Source organism: Crinia signifera, chromosome 4 (genome assembly GCF_055691185.1).
Source record: "Crinia signifera chromosome 4, ASM5569118v1, whole genome shotgun sequence".
In the NCBI taxonomy this organism is placed as follows: Eukaryota; Metazoa; Chordata; class Amphibia; order Anura; family Myobatrachidae; genus Crinia; species Crinia signifera.
In genome coordinates, this window is record NC_139220.1 from 114,055,506 (window position 1) to 114,074,682 (window position 19,177).

General features: G+C 42.0%; 1 protein-coding gene across 2 annotated transcripts in view; it reads left to right on the forward strand.

The window, feature by feature from the left end:
- The window catches only part of HCFC2 (host cell factor C2), a 67,480-nt gene that overhangs the window by 852 nt on the left and 47,451 nt on the right, over positions 1-19,177 (forward strand). For both annotated transcript variants that reach the window (XM_083182269.1, XM_083182270.1), the window contains exons 2-3: positions 1,712-1,860; positions 17,219-17,379. In XM_083182269.1, coding sequence (XP_083038395.1) covers positions 1,712-1,860; positions 17,219-17,379 — 310 coding nt within the window. The remainder of the gene's footprint in view (positions 1-1,711; positions 1,861-17,218; positions 17,380-19,177) is intronic.

Genomic DNA, 19,177 nt, shown 5'->3' on the forward strand with positions numbered 1-19,177 from the left:
TTACTACAGGCGTCATGGCATTATAAGACCGATCTTGCCAGGGAATGCTGAGACACGGTGTGTACACAGCCGTGCTATTCGATACTGATGCGGGATCGAATCGCACAGGAAGCCAAAAGACATGCATGCAATTTTGACTATAGTACAGATCTTTACTATATAGTCAATGCAGCCCTGTCGATCTGGCTTCGATTTGTGCTGTACGGGATCGCGCATCGGGATCACAAGGTTAAAAAAACTGCGATACCGATGCGACAATATAGTCAAAGTTGTAGGCTAAATCAGTGGTTCCCAAACTTTTTTTGAATCACGGGGCCCTAGAGTTTTAGAATTTGATTCACGGCACCCCTAGTCCAAAAGGTTCATATTGAGAAATTTGGAAAAAATATATTAAATTAAGTAAATTGTGTTTAAATGTCATCCGTAGGGTAAATTATGTGGCGAGGGATAGGATTAGCTTCTGTTTGTATACATATTTTATAATCGGAAGCCCCACACAATAGTTTTACTGATTATACTAACCAATTTGAATTACTCTTGGTCCACCACCCTGAGGCACCCCTGCAAGTGTCTTAAGTGACACAGTTTGGGAACCACTGGGCAAAATTGTACCGTGTGTACACACCATTACTGTTCAATGACAGTAATGTCATAGACTGAGTACACGCTTGAAATATATTGGAATGACAAATCGTATACACGGTCTACTGTGTACGCACAATTGCTCACTCGCGTGCGTAGTATGCAGCATCCTTAGTTGGCCGTGCTGCACACTCAATAAGATGACATCTTATGCAATTTGGGGTGATTGCCCAATTATAGCTTTGTTTGGGTGTTGGCATCTCAGCTTAGATCCCCTGGGGAGGCAAGCTGATGAGCACTCAAACAGAACTTGAAAAACCATGAAAACGGTAGACACCTGAAAAGGTCGACATGAGTTTTTCTTATTATTTTGGTGTCAATGTCGACAACTGTCAAGATGGACCCCCAATTAGTGTAATGGTTCGGGTTTGCTGCACTCGGCACACTATTTCTATACTGTCATTACATTAAACACTATTGAATGCGAAAATGGCACAGATTTTGTCATTGAAACTCTTGTCAAATATACCTCAGCCATCCCCAGTTGTATAAAGCCACTGCTGTCTCCTCTGGCAGCCATGCTATCTGTAGATATTATCAATGAGGGCAAATTAGTTTTTTTATCCGTGACCCTGACCATGTTGTGATATTATTAACTCAAAATAAGGCATGCAACCTATGTGGGGCTACACATTATGCTGGCAGACAATTTCATTAGAGGACATTCAATTGTACATTGTTGCCCACAGCTCCTGTCTAAACTGATGAGAGCTATTCATTTGTTTGTGCTGGTTGGCACAAATACCGTGGGCGCCCATATTTTTGTTTGCAGTCTTCTGAGGTTTCCAGCAGAAATCAGTGAAAAGTCTGTGTTTTGGGCACCCTCACCACTACATTAAACAACTTAAGCTAGTTTAGATTGCTAACACTGGTTCTTTTGGACACCAGAGTCGCGGTAAGTAACGGGCGCCTTCTGCAGTTGTACCACCAAATGAATAGCTCTATTGGGCACCCATTATTTAGAGTGCCCAAAAGACAATTGCAGTGTAAATAAAGTTTACTGCACATGCATTTGTTTTGTGAATTTCCCATGTGTAATTTCTTTTTCTTTTTTTTGTATTTTTACTAGTAACAAATCAGTGGTTTCTCCCAGCGGTGAGAGGAGACATTCCCCCAGGTTGTGCTGCTCATGGATTTGTATGTGATGGCACGAGGGTCCTGGTTTTTGGAGGGATGATAGAATATGGACGATATAGTAATGACTTGTATGAGTTGCAGGTACAGTATACAAAGTTTTACTGAGCCAATAAATGTTTCTTCTATGCCTTTAGGCAGCACTTGATAAGCGACAAGGGTTTCAGGACTTGGTGCCACCCATGTCAGACTGGTTGTGTTTTGTGTGCCCGAGGTCCCCTACCACCGACCTTGTTGTGTCGGTGCACAAGCATTACATCTGTGAGAAGTTTGTCACAATTGTAAGACACTTTCTTGCGTCTTCAAGAGTTACTCCGCTAATAATGGCACAACCCTGTCAGTATGTAGAAGAGTTACTCAGATAATAATGGCACAACCCTGTCAGTATGTAGAAGAGTTACTCAGCTAATAATGGCACAATTTACAATTTTTGATAATATCTGCGCACTGAATGGTGAATTCGATGAGCTGCAGTAGCACTGTGGGATCTGACTGGAATCCCAAAATTTCAATATTGTATATACTTTGGGGATAGTGCTGCGCTCAATCTGATGTGGTTGACACTAAATAGGTGAGTGAAATGTATAAATGAATATAACACACTGTTAATCTAAACTTATTTTACTTTAAAAATTTAAGTGATTTTGTAATACATGCAGTATAGATAATGTCATGTTCTGTGCACTGGCCCTTGGCCCCTGTGTACGATTTGTGGCAAAATCTCCTGGTCTGTATGCTTCACAGTTAAATGTCCAATACTTACTGCTGATAGTTGCAGCGCTCTTTGTCTCAGTCTAATTACTTGGTTATACGCTGTTTGCGGCGTCCCGTCAAACAGCTGTATAACAATGTGCTCGATATCTTCGGGTACCCCTTTGTCGGTAAAAACTTCTTATGCGGGTTTTCGGAGGAGAGGGGACTGGTGCAGATTAGGGTGCCGGTGTCTCTCTGCTGCTGGTTCGGGTGTCGGAGGTGCCGTACGAGTGTTAGTACACTCAATACATCAAACACCGCTGGTAGCCGGTGGCTGAAGGGACTTCTGGCAGCGGGGAGACTAGCGAGGCAGGAGGTTTCCCAGGCGAGCGAGGCGGTGTTCACAGCGGCAGTGCTGCCCAACACACCGATCCCCGCTGCCAGATGTCCCTGCAGCCACCGGGTACCAGCGGCGTTTGACGTATTGAGTGTACTAACACTCATACAGCACCTCCGACACCCGAACCAGCAGCAGAGAGACACCGGCACCCTAATCTGCACCACTCGGATAATAATGGCACAACCCTGTCAGTATGTAGAAGAGTTACTCAGATAATAATGGCACAACCCTGTCAGTATGTAGAAGAGTTACTCAGATAATAATGGCACAACCCTGTCAGTATGTAGAAGAGTTACTCAGATAATAATGGCACAACCCTGTCAGTATGTAGAAGAGTTACTCAGATAATAATGGCACAACCCTGTCAGTATGTAGAAGAGTTACTCAGATAATAATGGCACAACCCTGTCAGTATGTAGAAGCGTTACTCAGATAATAATGGCACAACCCTGTCAGTATGTAGAAGAGTTACTCAGATAATAATGGCACAACCCTGTCAGTATGTAGAAGAGTTACTCAGCTAATAATGGCACAACCCTGTCAGTATGTAGAAGAGTTACTCAGCTAATAATGGAACAACCCTGTCAGTATGTAGAAGAGTTACTCAGATAATAATGGCACAACCCTGTCAGTATGTAGAAGAGTTACTCAGATAATAATGGCACAACCCTGTCAGTATGTAGAAGAGTTACTCAGATAATAATGGCACAACCCTGTCAGTATGTAGAAGAGTTACTCAGATAATAATGGCACAACCCTGTCAGTATGTGGAAGAGTTGGGAGGAGCTAATTGGTATCTAAATTGAGGGGATTAGTACCTGCAAAAAATGCATTAGAAATTGCGGAAACTGTAACATTATGTAGTGCATTTTCGTGGCATGGAATTGATGCAAATATATATTATTAATATATATAATATATTATTCCAAATGGTGGTTGTACCTGGTGGTAATGGTGCCCCCTATAAATTAATTATATGGACCATTCCACTGTCACATATGGGATATTTGTTCAAGTTTTGACCCCAGTTTATGTTCATATCAAAATGCCTAGCTAGCTTTATTTTATATTTTGTTAGGTAGACTTTTTTTTCTTATGTTTTACCCAACACAATTTCATAAAATGCAGTTGACACGGTTTTGTAAAGGAAACTCCTACTTGTTAGTTCACCTTAACTACAGATTAATGGTGTGTACACACTTGTACAATGTGCATGAGATTTTGACTATATAGTCAAAATCTCATCTGGATCGCATGCAGATTGCACAGGTTTTAACCCTTACGATACCAAAGTGCGCTCCTGTATCGCAGCCAGAAAGTCTTGGCTGCATAGACTATATAGTGCAGATCTGCACTATATAGCCTAAATTGTATGCAGATAGTCTAAATTGTAATATAGTCTAAATGGTACAAGTGTCTACACTCCTTAAGACATGGGTCTTCAACCTGTGGCCCTCCAGATGTTGTGAAACTACATGTTCCAACATGCATTGCTACATTTTTTCTTATAAAAGCATGCCAAAACTGTCAGGGCATGCTGGGACATGTAGTTTCACAACATCTGGAGGGCCACAGGTTGAAGACCTGTTAAGACTTTGGGTGAAATTTAATAGGATGAGAGATTCAGAAAGTGAGAGATTTGGTAAGAAATCATTTTTTTTAAAGTGCCAATCATTTACACTGCAAAACCAGCTTGATTTTGCAGTGTAAATGATTGCCGCTTTAAAAAACCCTGGAGATTTCTCACCAAATCTCTCACTTTCTGAATCTCTCATCCTATTACATTTCACCCCTTGTGTTGTTTTTGTAAAAAGCAATGCAAAAGAGCTATATTTTAACTTGGTCAAAAGAAAGCAAGGGAAAACAATTTAAACCAGATGCACTCTTCCCTCCACAGAATAAATGTTAAAATATTTTTAATATATAGAGGGTGTATTACCCTTTTATTTTTATTTGTTCAGAAAGTGCCCTATAATAGGGCTTATTGAGCAAAATATATGATAAAAATCAAATATAGTAAAGTAAGAAAAACAGATTTGTGAATAATAAAGATTAAAAGTAAATCACTGATTGTTATTTAATATTGATACAATATTCCCTTTATTATCAGTGTCCTAAATAGATTAGGGTGTGGTGGTGATGTTAGGTCCTGTTTGCAATAGCGCTGTGTGTTTGATTGTATATTTTTATATGTCAGATCATAAATCTAATGTAGTGCTATTAATTATATATTGTATGCTGTAAAACTTCAGATTAATTAAAATTATTGGTATTCTCTGTGTTCATTAACACCATTCACTAATGTTATTATACTGCTAAAAGCATTTAGCAGTAAAATAACATCTAGTGAACAAATGAAAAGAAAAGGGTAATACACCCTCTATATATTGTATTCTACATAATACGAAACTCAAGGATTTTAACTCCTTCCCGACATTTGACGTACATTTACGTCATGGTCGGGATGTACTTCCCGACGCATGGCATAAATGTACGTCATGCATTTAAAGTGTCACCGCGTCTATAGACGCGGTGACAGAGGGGAGATGGCTGCTGTCCCTGACAGCAGACATCTTCCCTCATTGCCCAGGGAGGGCAGCGATGCCCCCCCCCCCCCATCGGCGATCGCTGTGATTGGCTGTTCAAATGTGAACAGCCAATTGCAGCGTTTTCTGTGTACCGGCGAATAACGGCGCTCGGTAACACAGGGATCGGTGGTGATTGCTGCTGTTAAGTACAGCACCAATCACCACCGGGTGTAAAGGGGTCACTGGTGGTCACCCCACCTCACCCCACCTGCCCCCAAGGCTGTGATTGGTCCGACGGACCAATCACAGCCATTACACCTCAGAGAAAATAACGGAGACAGCCCTGCAGCCGCCATTCCGGTCAGGAACAGCGTGCAGAGCGGTCTCCGTGCCCATCTGTCCTCTTATACTGACCTGATCAGCGTTGGTGGTGTGGTGGCATCCGTGCTGCCTGCTGCTGGTGCTTCCTGGTTGTTGTGCTTCCTGGTTGTTGTGCTGCTGCAGCGTCATTGTGTAATCTAATTTTGTGCTGCTGCTGCTGCAGCGTCATTGTGTAATATAATTTTGTCTCTGCTGCCCCCCTTTTGTGCTGATCAGTATAAATTAACTTATCAGCAACTTTTTTGGGGTGCAGGTTTTTTTTTTTTTTATATATACCCCGTCAGGTTGCACCAAAAGTTGTGCGCCTGCTGCCCCTCACTGCTAATCAGTGTTGCATCACTGATCAGCAGTTTTTTTTTTATTTATTTTTTTGGGAGGGTGCTGTGGTGTCTTTTTTAAAAAAAAAATTTTACACCCACGGTGATTTTGTGGGTGTCCTGTGGCCGCTGAGCGCTGATCAGTGACGTACATCACTGATCAGCATTTTTGGCACAGGGTTGATCTAATTTTTTTTTTTTTAATCAAATTCCTGTTGCGTTTGACTGATCAGCAGTCTTTTAAATTTTTTTTTTTTTTGGAGGGTGCTGTGGTGTCTTTTTTTTTAATTTTTTTTACACCCACTGTGATTTTGTGGGTGTCCTGTGGCCGCTGAGCGCTGATCAGTGACGGACGTTACTGACCAACATCTGTGCTTAATTTTTGGCGCAGGAGCTTTTTTTTTTTTCTTTTAACCCCTTCAAGGTTGTACAAAAAGCTGTTGAAATAAAGTTTGTACCCCCCCTACACTATACACGTGTTGAAACACTACACTTACACAAACACAAAAATAATACAAATGTCCCAATCATCCCAAAGACTGTTTTCAGCGGAGGAGGCATATGCCCTTATTGCCTCTGACACTGACACAGCCAGTGATGTAAGCGATGAATTTGCATTCGCCTTAAGCTCCTCTTCCTCCTCTAGTGATGAGGGACCCCCTCAAAGACGCCCCCGTAGAGCAGCTGAGACCCCCCCCAAATGATTGATCCCGTATGGACCCCACCACCAGACAATTTTGAGCCCCAGGTTCCTGAGTTTTTGGCCACCCCAGGAATCCAATTTGATACTACAGGCCTCAAAGAAATTGACTTTTTCAAAGTATTTTTCTCTGATGATTTTATAAATTTAAAGTAATTTATATGCCCAGCAGTTTATTGCTCAAAACCCCACGTCATCATTTGCTAGGTGGACCCCTGTAGATGCAGTAGAGATGATGACGTTTTGGGGTCTGGTGTTACATATGGGCATAGTTAAAAAGCCAGAAATTAGACAATATTGGAGTACAGATGTTCTGTACAGCACCCCACTTCATCGTATGGCCATGACCCGGACTCGTTTTGAGACGATCCTTAAATTTTTGCATTACAATGATAATGCACAGTGCCCACCCAGAGATGATCCCACCTTTGACCGGCTATTCAAAGTCAGGCCGGTCATTGATCATTTCAGCGCCAAATTTGCTGAGATGTACATCCCCGAAAAATTCATTTGTGTAGACGAGTCACTTATACATTTTAAAGGAAGGGTTAAATTCCGCCAGTACCTTCCCAAATAAGAGGGCAAGGTATGGCATAAAAATGTATAAGCTGTGCGAAAGTACCTCAGGGTACACCCACAGGTTTAGGGTATATGAAGGGAAGGACACAAGAATTGAACCGCCAGAATGCCCCCCCTCCCTCGTAGGTGTTAGTGGAAAGATTGTCTGGGATTTAGTGCACCCCTTCCTGGATAAGGGTTATCACCTCTATGTGGATAACTTTTACACCAGCATCCCCCTGTTTAAGGCCCTTGGTTCAAGAGGTACAGCAGCTTGCGGTACTGTGTGCAAGAACCAAAGAGGCCTCCCAAAAACGCACGTTGCCCAATTACTGAGAAAGGGTGAAAGCAGGGCACAATCCACCGAAAATATGTTGTTGGTCAAATATAAGGACAAGAGGGATGTCCTTATACTGACAACAATTCACGGAGACAGTACCACCTCCGTCCCTGTACGAGGTACCAGTACCCACACCTCAAAACCTATTTGTATCCTAGATTACAATAAGTACATGGGCGGAGTGGATCTTTCAGATCAGGTACTGAAGCCGTACAGTGCCCTGCGGAAAACAAAAATATGGTATAAGAAGCTGGCCGTGTATATCATCCAGATGGCACTGTATAACGCTTACGTACTATTCCGTTCTACCAGCCAGACGGGGACATTTATGCACTTTCAAGAGGAAGTCATAAAGGGCCTAATATTTGGGAACCAGCAGGCAGAGGGCCCCAGTACTTCTAGTACTGGCCCCCGTATTGTATCAGGGCAGCATTTTCCTAACGAAATCCCCTCCACTGGAAAAAAGGGCAGGACACAAAAAAGGTGCAAAGTTTGCTATAAAAAGGGAATAAGAAAGCAAACTATTTTCCACTGTGAAACTTGCCCCGACAAACCCGGCCTATGTATGAAGGAGTGTTTTAAAATATACCACACATCTATGGATTATTAGGTTCATCATTTCACCGTGCTTCGGGGGTCTTGCTAATGCGACATAGCACCCACCATTCATTCCACCAGAATCTGTGCTGCAAAATCCAAATATCACTCCTTCCCTTCTGAGTCCTGCCATGCGCCCAAATGGTATTTCTTCTACGATCCCCATGGCAGCCATACATTGGGATATTCCCTTCCCCCACTAGAACAGACAGGATTGGTTTCTCTTGGGACCGCCCACCTTGGGTATAATGGACCCCTCCTTCACCTCCCCTGCCTCTTTTTTCCTGTCTCCGTTTAGAAGTAGACAGAGTAGGACAGGTTATTTTTGTTTAAACAGGGTTACCTCAGAGCAGCATGGAGCTGATTGGGGTGGCTCCCCGGGGAGAAGAAGGTGCAGGAGGCCAGCGGTATTTGTCTCCTTGCACGCGATATCCTGCCATGGCAGTACCTGGTCCAGACGTCATACACTGTGGACTGGTGTATGGAAGAAACAGGTCTGCTGGGGAGACTGTGCAGCAGCTCGCTGTAAAGCCGTGGCTACACACGCTGGAAGATAAGGCAGAAGGGGCGGAAGTGCCGGTAACGTGTCACTTCCGCCCACAGACGCTGGAGGTGCGTCTTTGAATCCAGTCCCACCGGAAACGCTGGGCAGTGGTTTGAGTTCCGCTTAGCCGTTCTCAGGCACAGAGGGCGGACAGGGAACAGTTAAATAGCCAGCAGTAAGTCCTATCATGGCGTCTATCTGCTTGGTGTGTTTGCATGCTGTTTGGAAACGCTGCAGTATTTACCATGGAAGCGCCTTCTCCCCAGAAGCCGGATGATGCCCCAGTGAGGTAAGCCCTTTGGTTTTGGGCATCAGTTTTGTTATTTTGAGCTAGATATTGAGTGTAGTTTTCTCTACATTTTTAGTGCGCCTGTCTCTCCTGTACACAAGAAGAGGACAGCAAAGAAAAAGTTCATAGAAGCAGTTTGCATGACATGTGATCAGACCTTTGCTTCAAGTCAGAAAAAGCCAGTATGTGAATTGTGTGAAATGGCACAGTCTAAAGTGGCAAAGAAGCCAGAACATTCGGAAATGCTTAAAGAGTTAATGGCATGGATGAAGCAGAATTTTGTTTCTAAGAATGAATTTGCTCAAAGTCAATCTACTAAAAGGTCTAGAGTACAAGCAGAGTTTACACCTGAAGAGGATTCTTCTGATGAGTTTGAGTGTGAAGATAAGGAGTCGTCTGACGAGTCTGGTAAAGTGGAAGATGTCAGATCATTTAACTTAGAGCTTGTAGAAAACCTGCTGAAAAATATTTACAAAGCCATGAATTTCAAAGAGGCGGCCTCCACATCGGACAAAGATCCCTTATATGAGGACAGAGATAAGAAGGGGAGAACCTTTCCACTTAACAAGATGGTGAGAGACATGATAAATAAAGAGTGGATCAATGTTGACAAGAAGTTTACCTTGGGTAATAGGGTAGAAAAAATGTACCCATTTAAGGATGAGGACCTACTGGGATGGTGTACCTTACCCAAGGTAGATGCAGCGGTGGCAGAAATCATATCAAAATCTACCATACCAGTTGAAGATGCTGCGGCATTTAAGGATGCCATGGACAGAAAAATTGAAAATTCTTTCCGTAAAGTACACTCAGCCTCTGCAGGCTCCCTGAAAGCCAACGTGGCTATGGCCTCTGTTGCTAGGGCCGTTCGACTTTGGGCCTCCAACCTAAAAACGGATATGGAGGAGAAGATATCGAAACAACACCTTCTAAAAAATTTAGAAGTCATGCAAAAGGCCATCGACTATGTGTGTGGAGCCTCACTAGACGGGGTGTCCTTTGCAACCAAGGCTATGGCAGCAGGTGTAACAGGGCGTAGGGCTCTATGGCTTAAGCCCTGGAACGCGGACGCTAATTCAAAGAATAAGCTCACGAACTTACCCTTTGAAGGCAAATTCCTCTTCGGCTCCAAGCTGGACACTATGATCCAGAGGATTTCAGGGGGAAAATCAATCCGGTTACCCCAGGAAAAGAGGAATCGCTTCAACTTTCCAGCCTCATCTAAACAAGCTTATAGGGAGGCGAAGACCTACCGCCCTGGCAAAACGTATTACAAGAGAGGGAATGCTAATACCTCCAGGCAGTCCTTTCGACAAAATTTTCGTGGCCGATATCAACCAGAAAAGGATTGGGGCCAAAAGGGAAAGTTATGACTATCTTCAGGTGAAGAAGATTGGGGCCAGACTTATGCTGTTCACAGAGTGTTGGAAGATGATGATAAGAGACACCTGGGTGTTGAACATAATACAACAGGGATACTGTATAGAATTCGAAAGAATCCCCTCCCATCACAGATTCATGAAATCAAGGATACCAGGACTTTCAGAAGAAAGAGAAGCGCTGTTCTTAAAAAATCGATCAACTCCTACAGTCAGGGGCCATAGAGTCAGTGCCAGAAAAGGAACGCAGAAAGGGTTTCTATTCGAATTTATTCCTGGTACGGAAACCGAATGGCTCATTCAGAACGATTCTGGATTTGAGGGAGTTGAATGTATATATAAAACATATAAGGTTCAAGATGGAGACCTTGAGTTCTATTGTGATGGGGATAAGAAAAGAAGACTACCTCGCATCGATAGATCTCAAGGATGCATATTACCACATTCCGATCAATCGATGGTACAGAAAGTTCCTGAGGTTTTCAGTGGCCAATCATCATTTTCAGTTTACTTGTCTGCCCTTTGGGCTGAAAACTTCACCAAGAGTTTTTACCAAGGTGTTAGTGACAGTGATTGCAGCACTAAGGATGCAGAAGATTCAAGTATGGCCCTACTTGGACGATCTGCTCATTGCAGGAGAGTCTCTAATTGAGACAGAAACCAATGTGAAAAGGACCATAGACCTATTACAGTATCTAGGTTGGGTCATAAACAAGGAGAAGAGTCAGCTGCTACCGGTACAGAAAATACAATTTTTGGGAGCCATGATAGACACACAGTGGAAAATGAGGAAACTCCAATGGCTACTGATTCCTCTACAAAAGAGAGGGTGTGGCGACCAACACCTGATCTCATTACAACAGGAGTTGAAGAAGGATCTAATATGGTGGACACAGGGGCTAGAATACAGAAAGACCAGCCTAAAGGAACCTGTGTTTTGTATAGTAACCACAGACGCCAGTCTCTTCGGATGGGGCGCCCATGTCGAAGGGAGGTCAGTCCAGGGTATTTGGACAACAGAAGAAGCAAGGAACTCATCGAATATGAGGGAGTTGCAAGCGGTATGGGAAGCCATAAATTGTCTGAAAGAAGAAATCGGCAATTCCCATTTAAGAATTATGTCGGACAATGTCACTGTGGTTTCCCACATAAACCATCAGGGGGGCACAAGAAGTATAAAACTTATGCGCATGTCAGAGAAGATAATGTGTTGGGCAGAACACAACTGGAAATCCATGACAGCGGTGTATATCCCAGGAAGAAGGAATACCCTGGCAGACTTCCTGAGTCGAGAAGTAGTGTCCCCAGGAGAGTGGCAGTTGAATCAGGAAATATTCTCCCAAATAGAAAGAAGATTTGGCAGCCCAGAAATAGACCTGATGGCAAGCTTTGGGAACAAGAAGGTGAACAGCTTCTTTTCAAAATCTTTTCATCCGCAGGCCCGAGCAATAGATGCTCTGTCAGTAAAGTGGAACTTCAGACTGGGATACATATTCCCGCCCTTCCCTATGATTGGAAAGGTCCTGAAGAAGATAAGAGAAGACCGGGTAGAAGTGATAGCAATACTACCTTACTGGCCAAGAAGACCTTGGTTCGTCAATGTTCTGAAGATGGCAGTACAAGAACCTTGGCCCCTACCCGACAGAGTGGATCTGCTGCACCAGGGTCCGGTTTATCATCCAGAGCCCAAGAAATTATCACTAAAGGCATGGAGATTGAACGGAAGATCCTGAAAAGACATAACCTGTCCCCCCAGGTTATGGAAATGATGCTGAAAGCCAGGAAGGACATATCATCCCTGGCATACTACAAGACATGGATCAGATTTATTGATTGGGGCCAATTCAGAGGTGATTTCTCCTCCATAACAACGGATAGAGTGCTACAGTTCCTTTACGAAGGTTTCCAGATGGGTCTTGCTCCTGCCACAATTAAATCGCAGATATCAGCACTAGGGGTGCTATTGGATAGATCTTTAGCAGAAGAAAAACTGATAAAAAGATTCAACAGGGCTATGAAGCGGATCCAGCCACCAGTCAAGGCTATAGTGGCACCGTGGGATCTAAATCTGATGCTGTCGGTCCTAACCAAGTGTCCGTTTGAGCCCCTAACGGAGTGTTCTTTGAGATTCTTAACTTGGAAAACAGTATTCTTAGTAGCAGTTACCTCTGCGAGAAGAGTGAGTGAGTTGCAGGCTCTATGGATCGAAGAGCCCTATTTGGTTATCTTCCCTGACAGAGTTGTCCTAAGGACTCACCCAGAATTTGTACCAAAAGTGGTGTCAGCCTTCCACCTCAATCAGGAAATCACTTTACCCAGTTTCTATCCTAGACCTGAAAATGAGGAACAACAAGCCTGGCATACTTTAGATCTAGTCCGAGTGATTTCTATCTATCTGGAAAGAACTAAGGTTTTCAGAGTGACCAAACATTTGTTCGTCATTCCAGAAGGTGTCAGGAAAGGAAGAGAACCTGGGAAACAGACAATATCCAGATGGATAAGAGAGACTATTGTTACAGCCTACAAGCAGGAAGGCAAGAAGATACCTCCTATTGTACAGGCACACTCAACGCGGGCAGTATCTACTTCCTGGGCGAACAAGGCCAAAGCGTCGGTGACAGAAATATGCAAAGCGGCTACCTGGTCGTCAGTACACACTTTTGTGAATCACTATGCTCTTGACGTTTCTCTAGCCCACTTTGGGAAGCATGTACTCCAAGAGGCAGTTTCCTAAATACCTCTTGATAATAAAGGATTATTTTACATGCATTTACCCTCCCGTTTATTTCTTGGGTATGTCCCAATGTATGGCTGCCATGAGAGTCGAATTATACTCACCGATAATTCCTTTTTCTTCCTAGAGATCCCATGGCAGCCACTGATTGCCCTCCCTTGTATTCTGATGTGTTTTCTCTAGGGACCAAGAGACGGAGACACTCAAAAGATGCAGGGGAGGTGAAGGAGGGGTCCATTATACCCAAGGTGGGCGGTCCCAAGAGAAACCAATCCTGTCTGTTCTAGTGGGGGAAGGGAATATCCCAATGTATGGCTGCCATGGGATCTCTAGGAAGAAAAAGGAATTATCGGTGAGTATAATTCGACTCTTTTTTGGTCACATATGAGGCATTGCCGTACTCGGGAGAAATTGCGGCACAGATTTTGGGGTGCTTTGTCTCCTTCATTCCTTGTGAAAATGAAAAATTTTGAGCCAGAACTGCATTTTTGTGTAAAAAAATGTAATTTTTCATTTTCACAGCCCAGTTGTACCAAAATTGGTGAAACCCCTGGGGGTTTGAAATGTACACTATACCCCTAGATGAATTCCCTGAGGGGTGTAGTTTGCAAAATGGGGTCACTTGTGGGGGGGTTCCACTGTATTGGTGCTTCGGGGGTCTTGCTAATGCGACATAGCACCCACCATTCATTCCACCAGAATCTGTGCTGCAAAATCCAAATATCACTCCTTCCCTTCTGAGTCCTGCCATGCACCCAAATGGTATTTTTTGGTCACATATGAGGCATTGCCGTACTCAGGAGAAATTGCGGCACAGATTTTGGGGTGCTTTGTCTCCTTCATTCCTTGTGAAAATGAAAAATTTTGAGCCAAAACTGCATTTTTGTGTAAAAAAATGTAATTTTTCATTTTCACAGCCCAGTTGTACCAAAATTGGTGAAACCCCTGGGGGTTTGAAATGTACACTATACCCCTAGATGAATTCCCTGAGGGGTGTAGTTTGCAAAATGGGGTCACTTGTGGGGGGGTTCCACTGTATTGGTGCTTCGGGGGTCTTGCTAATGCAACATAGCACCCACCATTCATTCCACCAGAATCTGTGCTGCAAAATCCAAATATCACTCCTTCCCTTCTGAGTCCTGCCATGCACCCAAATGGTATTTTTTGGTCACATATGAGGCATTGCCGTACTCGGGAGAATTTGCGGCACAGATTTTGGGGTGCTTTGTCTCCTTCATTCCTTGTGAAAATGAAAAATTTTGAGCCAGAACTGCATTTTTGTGTAAAAAAAATGTAATTTTTCATTTTCACAGCCCAGTTGTACCAAAATTGGTGAAACCCATGGGGGTTTGAAATGTACACTATACACCTAGATGAATTCCCTGAGGGGTGTAGTTTGCAAAATGTGGTCACTTGTGGGGGGGTTCCTAACTTTTAGCTTCTTATGGTGCCTAGAAACCTACATGGTGCCTAAAAAATAATCTCATAAAAAGGAGGCTCCAAAATCAAGTAGGTGCTCCTTCTATTATGAAGCCTGTGGTTTGGTCAACGTGCACACTAGGGCCACATATAGGATATTTATGAAAACAAAAGAATTGGGGGAATCAATTTTTAGTCACATTTCTCTAGTAAAATCTACTGTGTTCCTTAGAAAAATGTATTAAAATTGAAAATCTGCAAAAAAAAATGAAATTTTGAAATTTCACCTACACTTTGTTTTAATTCCTGTGAAACACCTAAAGGGTTAACAAACTTCCAAAATGCTGTTTTGAATACTGTGAGGGGTGCAGTTTTTGAAATGGCATCATTTATGGGGGTGTCTCACATACAAGTCCCTCAAAGTCACATCAGAACTGAACTGGTCCCTAAAAAAATCAGTGTTTGAAATTTTCTTGAAAATTTGAGAATTTGCTATTCATATTTTAAGCCTCCTAGTGTCCAAAAAAATTAAAAGGAGGTTGAAATAATGATGGCAACATAAAGTAGACATATGGTCTTTGTTAGTTATTAACTATTTTGAGTGGTATGATTATTTGTCTCACAAGCAGAAAATTTAACATTTTGCAAATTGCAAAATTTTCAATTTTTTTACGACATTTTGGTATTTTTCACAAAAAAACACAGACTGTATCGACCAAAATTTACCACTAACTTAAAGTACAATGTGTCACGAGAACACAATCCCAAAATCACTGGGATAAGTAAAAGCAATAAAAAGTTATCCCCACATAAAGTGATACATGTCAGATTTGAAAAAAAGGGCTCTGTCAGGAAGGCAAAAACAGGCTGCGGCGGTAAGGGGTTAAAAATGTTATATAAATAAAGTATACAAATATTTTAACATTTATTCTGTGGATGGAAGATTGCGTCCGTTGGTTTCCCTTTCTTTTTTTTGACCAATTTTGTATACATGAAACCAATGGAGAGCACCAATTCAAGTTGAAATCGTGTGATTCAAATACATATAGAAAATATTCATTTCTCCTTTACATTATAACTTGGGAACTTATCCTGGTGCAGGAATTTTCTTTCTCACAGACTATATTTATCCTTGTCAACAAAAGATACTCAGCCAGAGATTGTTTTTTACTCCTTTTTATGGAGTGGCCCATATGAATTTTAATAGTTTTGTAGACTGAACTTTTTGTATATGGGACCTATAATAAAAAATTTCAATAAATAACTGCCAATGTATTAAATGGAAAAAATGCATTTCCTTTTGGGGTTTTTTCATTTGCTGGTGTGATCTACGGTATATGGATGATCTATGGAATGTTCTATGTATTGTTTATCTGTGTTGTGTAATCTATGAATGGTATGATGATGATGATTATTACTTATTTCGGCATTGCATGAATTTCTGTAAAATGATCTCTGTATTGCATATATGTCTCTGGAATGTTCTCTGTATTGTTTAGCACTTAAAGTATTGTATAGTGGTCTCCGGATTGTTCTCTGCATTGTATTTGGCGGTTTCTGGAATAACCTCAGTATTGTCTGCTGGTTAGTTATAAGCTATTTTTTTTGCTTGGTGGTCTTTGGATTTCTCTCTGTATTGTATGCTGTGTGTGGGTTACTCACTGTACTATATAATGGTCCTAAAAATTCTTGTTGTTGTTACTTTAATGTACATTGATGGGGTGGTAATATGTGTGTATTGGCCTACTGCGGTGAGTAACTTTAATCAGGTACTGTTCTTATCTTAATGTAGATAAATCTAAACACATTGAGGGTACATAGAATATACCACCACACTTTTGGTGGGCCGTGATAAACGTTAACCATTACACAGGTTGTAGCTGTTATGTTGCATATATTCATAATGCTTTTGGTTGAATTTTCAAACTTTCTCCTTATGTCAATCAAATATATTACATTTGATATTAGCCCAGGCATGTCCAAACTATGGCCCTCCAGCTGTTGTGAAACTACAAGTCCCATCATGCCTTGCCACAGTTTTACTATTAAGGAATGCTAAAACTATGGGAAGGCATGCTGGGATGTGTAGTTTCTCAACAGCTGGAGAGCCATAGTTTGGACTTACCTATCTTAGGGTATCACATATATTATTTAATTTTATCTAATACCCCCTTTATACTATCGCAAAAACCCAGGTTGTGGCTTGATGTAAAAGGGTAAACCCAGTTTCAGTGTCCCAGGATGATTTGTGAAGGACCCGTGTTCCAGGGCAGCACAAACACTGTATTGGGAGAGCTACATTTCCGGCACTTGGAGATGATGTAATCTCTAAGCGCTGTCAGAGGTAAACCCTAGCAATATCCTGGGTTCAGCCTGCAGTGTAAATTGGGTTCAAGCCGCTGGGACACATGTTTAAAGAATAATCGTTAATACGGGGAATTCCATGTGAATTTGGATTGTCATTCATGTTCTGCTCCTGTGATTGGATTTCCTGCAATTCACTGTTAGTAAACTGCTTTGTTCTCTCTACAGTAATGCTGTGCAATCCATATTTTTATTATAGGCAAGTCGCTGGCTGTGGAAGAAGCTAAAGCCTCAACCTTCAGCCAATGGATCCTTACCCTGTCCTCGACTTGGCCACAGTTTTTCTCTTCTTGGCAATAAATGTTACTTGTTTGGTGGCCTGGCCAATGAGAGCGAAGATACCAACAACAATATTCCCAGGTACAATTAAAGATGGGATACACATTGGTGCTGAGAGACCAAATAGAATTCACTTATGTTTTTTAGAGAATAAATTTAAATATCCTGGATTTTTAAATGGGAAATATACACCATTTAATGTTCCACTTGTTATCAATAGCGGCAACATTATTCTTGGTGGTTTTTCTCTCTGTTTATCTGTGTTTCTTTAACTACTGTGCTGCATAGGGATGCTTGGTTGCATAGGGAGAGGTATCAGCAGTAGAAAGAAAGAAGTAATAATGCCACTGTATAGGTCATTGGTACGACCTCACCTAGAGTATTGTGTTCAGTTCTGGAGGCCATATCTCCAGAAGGATATAAATACATTAAAGACTGTACAAAGAAGAGCAACTAAAATGGTGCATGGCCTACATCACAAAACGTACTAAAAGATCTTAATATGTATACTTTAGAGCAGAGAAGGGAAAGGGGGGACATGATAGAAACTTTCAAATATATCAAGGGCTTTAACAAGGTACAGGTGGGAGACATTCTTCACAGGAAGAGGAGCAACAGAACACGAGGACATGCACTGAAACTAGACAGAGAAAGATTCAGGGGAAATGTGAGGAAGAATTTTTTCACAGAAAGAGTAGTAGATAAGTGGAATAGCCTACCATCAGAGGTGGTAGACGCAAATACAGTAGTACAATTTAAACATGCTTGGGATAAGCATATTGATATCCTTACAAAAAAATAAGGATCAAATATGGTTTGAGGTAACATGTTTAAAAAAAGGGGCAGACTACATGAGCCAAGTGGTTCTTATCTGCCAAATTCTATGTTTCTATATTTTGAAATGAGACCCCTCTGTGTCACTCTTATTAGACTGTGGATATTGTTTTTTGCTCAGTGGTATCTGTGCATTATTTACATAACTAACCAATGACCAATAACAAATTACATACATTATTTGTATGGTTCTTTAAACAAGTGTTTAGACAGTAAATATGAATATAAAACACAATTTAATATGTACGTCTCATGTTTCTAGTAATTTTAATGAAATAAGCTGTTTACATAGGTGTGTGTACAGGTAAAAGCCCCCTAGCAGTCCAGATCTATCCTATGCCCTATAAAACAGTTCCACTGCTGGAAGACTGCTGTCTTCTGCACATATTCATTTGCATGGTACAGTATGGTGATTAGAGGTCAGGGGTAAGCCGAGCAATCAGTCCCATCTGAGCTCTGCTATTCTGATTTATTCAGAACTGTCACAGGGATAACACCGACCATTAAGACTGTTAGCCCCAGCAGGGAAGTGCACAGGCAAACACGCTGGCCTGTGGGTGGATTATAAGTGGCGGATGCTTCTTACCCCTACAAACATATGTGCACACTGTGCTTCATCCTCCTTGCCTTTGTGGCCCTTCAGCTGAGAAATAATGTGACTCACTGTGTGTGAATGTCTATAAACAAGAATGTAAGAAATGTGCTTTATGCAGTCTGAGAGTATTGAGTCTCTAACCTATGGCATGCCCTGAGTCAGTTGATAGAAGGTACAAACGGTATCTGTTGGTGTTTAGCAGGTAAATTTAAGAACCATCCGCATTAGTGTCCCAATTGCAGGTTGAATTAATGGGCACCCGTGTGTGATAAAAGCTGGGGTTAACACGTCTCCACCGCCGTGTTTCGCTGTGTCAGAGTACAGCTTTTTACACACCTTGAAAACGGGTTTGTCTATTACATTGACCATAAATAATTTGAAATGGTCCTGACCCACCAACTCCGGCTACCCCTATAGTGTCTTGCAGCCCCCCCAGTGTGCCTAGGCATC